Genomic DNA, 2,543 nt, shown 5'->3' with positions numbered 1-2,543 from the left:
GGATCCATAAAAAAATTGAGATAATTGGTACTTCGAGGCTAGAAACCAACAAGTACCCTAATTCTCTTAGACATGTCTATAATTCACGGCTTGCATAGAAAATATTCTTAATTACTCAGTGCGATAAATTAGTGCTACATAATACTGCATATGATTATTGTTCTATTTTTTCTAGATAAATTGAGAAAGGTTAGAACATGGCCTTATTTTTTTTGCCGGCACGGCCCTGCTGACTGATGCCACAAGCTCAGCTCAACTTCCGCGACCGCAGGTCCGGTCCGGTGGTCGGTCCAGTCGGCCATGGAATCGCGGCGACCATATATCCGCCAAGCAAGCAGAAGCAGCGGGCCATGCACGGAATCCAGCAAAGCAAAGCCGCCGGCTACCTGCCTCTGCCTGCCCACCTACCCGGCCGGCCGGTACCCCCGAGCGCGCGCCGAATCGGGAGCTAGCGGCCGTGGCCGGCCGTCTCCCCGCGACGCCGAATCGAAAAAAGCCCCCATATTCGTCGAGCTTCCATCGCCTTCTCCACTCGTGCCGTTGGTGTCCTTGCGTACTCGCGGGGACGCGCGAATCGTCCGGCCGGCGGCCCCCCGCGATGGGACGCCGCCGAGCACAGTGCCGGTGCCGGAGGAAGAACCGCGCAACAGGCCCCCCGACAGCAACGCCATCGCGTCTTTTCGATCGATTAGTTAACGTATGGTATGTTGACAGAACAGGTCCCCCCCTCGGGCTCGGGGGAAGAACGAGGAGCACTACATCGTGGGGCTTTCTTTGATTCTTTGTTGACAGCAACAACGCCGTTTCTTTGTTGCATTGGTCACACTGTGTGCTGTGCACACGCGCGCGGGGGCGTGAGGCAGATGGCATCGCCATCGATACGATCTGCCCGCGAAAACGACATGGCGTGGCGTGGCGTGGCGGCGGTGTTGGTCCGTCTCCATTCACGGCGGTTCACATGACGCTGCAGCCGACCGTGTTGTCGTCGTTGAAGTAGTCCTCGTCGAAGCGGGACGGCTGCGGCCGGACCTGCGGGTGCCGCTGGGCGAGCGGCGCCATCGGCATCGGCGGCGGGGGAGGGGGCATGCCGTAGTAGCCGAAGTACGGCACTGCCGCGGCGGCCGGTGGCGGGTAGTAGGCCGGTACCTGCACCGGCACTACCATCGCCGGCTCCGCGCGGTGGTAGTGCTGCTGCACCTGCACCTGCGCCTGCGGCTGTGGCGCCTGCGCGTGGTGCTGATCGGCCGCCACCGCCAAGGGCTTGGCGCCGAATGCGTCGGCGTCGCCGCCTTCCTCGCCGCTCCAGCCACCGGCGGCGGCGGCGTCATCCTTGGACGACGGCGCCTGCTTCTTCATGCTGCCGTGGTCACCATTGTTGCCCTCGGGCATGGCGCGTGCGGCGGCCTCGCGCGCGCACTTCTTGCACCCCTCATGCTTTCCCGGCGCAGCCTTGTCACCGCCGTCGTCGTTGCCCTTGCACTTCTCCTCAGCCTGCGCCGGGGTCGCCTTGTCGCCGTCCTTCCTGCCGCCGTCATCGCGCTGCTTCTTGCCCTGTTCAGAAGCTGCCGGCGCCGGAGGCAACAGCTCGGCGATCTTGCCGACCTTGGCCAGCTTCTTCACCAGGACCTTGACGTCCACGTCGCCCACGACGGTCACCCGGTCGTGCGACGGCTGGATCTCCGTCCTCAGCACGCCTGCATGCCCATTAACGCAGTGCACACAGTACGTCAGCACCAGGCCTTTGTCTCAGCGAAAGAACAGAGCAGCACAGCACAGCCCCAAAAGCGACAGAGAAGGAAGAAGAACGATCATGACCTTTGAGGCTCATCGCCTTCATCACCTTCCTCCTGCAGCCGTCGCAGCAGCTCACGTTCACCTTCAGGTCAATCCTCTGCACGCCACGTACGGCACCATAGAGCCATGTCAGTCGATCAGATCAATGGCAGCAGGCAACAAACAACACGAGCTAGCATATATTAACGAGTCAAAGCAAGCTAAGCTAAAGCTTTGGTACGAACCTTGAGCTCTTCTTCCCTAGCCATGGCGATGATGACTACGGCGCTGGAGCTCGCCGGAGAGACTGGCTCTGCGTGGGAGCTGAGCTGCTGCTGCTGACCAGACCAGCTGACTGCTGCTGCTGATGAGTGGTGATGACGCCCTTCGCCGTTGCTGCCGCGCATTTTATACACGGCCACATAGGCAGCTTTATTAGCAACTGATGGACCATTAGATACCCCCAAACGTCCACGGTCCGTTGCTCGATTCCGAGCTGTATTTACTTGCGTTATTTTAATCTCCCTAGCTTGAGGGAGAAGAGGTATATACCGGGACAACTCAAGCTCGTGTACTTGCAGTGCAGCCGCTCTCTCTCTCTCTCTCTCTCTCTCTGCTTGCGCCAGCATCTTGGATTCGTAGGTTGGTGACATGTTCTTTGGGCAATGCAGTAGTAAAATGATGCTCCAACAAACAAGAGCTAGCTCTAATAATGATATATAGCGAATGTTCTTCCTGAATCCGTACATGCTCTTCTCAAACGAATGAGA

General features: G+C 58.8%; 1 protein-coding gene across 1 annotated transcript; it reads right to left on the bottom strand.

The window, feature by feature from the left end:
- Window positions 1–2,186, bottom strand: LOC8072344 (myristoylated alanine-rich C-kinase substrate). The gene is made up of 3 exons (XM_002447051.2): window positions 2,019–2,186; window positions 1,816–1,891; window positions 1–1,694 (listed from the first exon to the last, which is right to left on the bottom strand). Exons 1-3 carry the CDS (start codon window positions 2,178–2,180, stop codon window positions 955–957), a joined length of 978 nt encoding a protein of 325 aa, XP_002447096.2. The 5' UTR covers window positions 2,181–2,186; the 3' UTR covers window positions 1–954.

Source organism: Sorghum bicolor, chromosome 6 (assembly GCF_000003195.3).
Source record: "Sorghum bicolor cultivar BTx623 chromosome 6, Sorghum_bicolor_NCBIv3, whole genome shotgun sequence".
NCBI classification, from domain to species: Eukaryota; Viridiplantae; Streptophyta; class Magnoliopsida; order Poales; family Poaceae; genus Sorghum; species Sorghum bicolor.
Note: the sequence above shows the minus strand (reverse complement) of the source record. Positions and strands in the feature narration are given on the sequence as shown.

Excerpts from the sequence above, each read along its gene's own strand:
- LOC8072344 (XM_002447051.2), bottom strand. The coding sequence starts at position 2,180 with ATGCGCGGCAGCAACGGCGAAGGGCGTCATCACCACTCATCAGCAGCA. Across the intron at positions 1,892-2,018 it reads CTAGGGAAGAAGAGCTCAAG|AGGATTGACCTGAAGGTGAA; the intron begins GTTCGTACCAAA and ends CGTGGCGTGCAG. Across the intron at positions 1,695-1,815 it reads GAAGGCGATGAGCCTCAAAG|GCGTGCTGAGGACGGAGATC; the intron begins GTCATGATCGTT and ends ATGGGCATGCAG.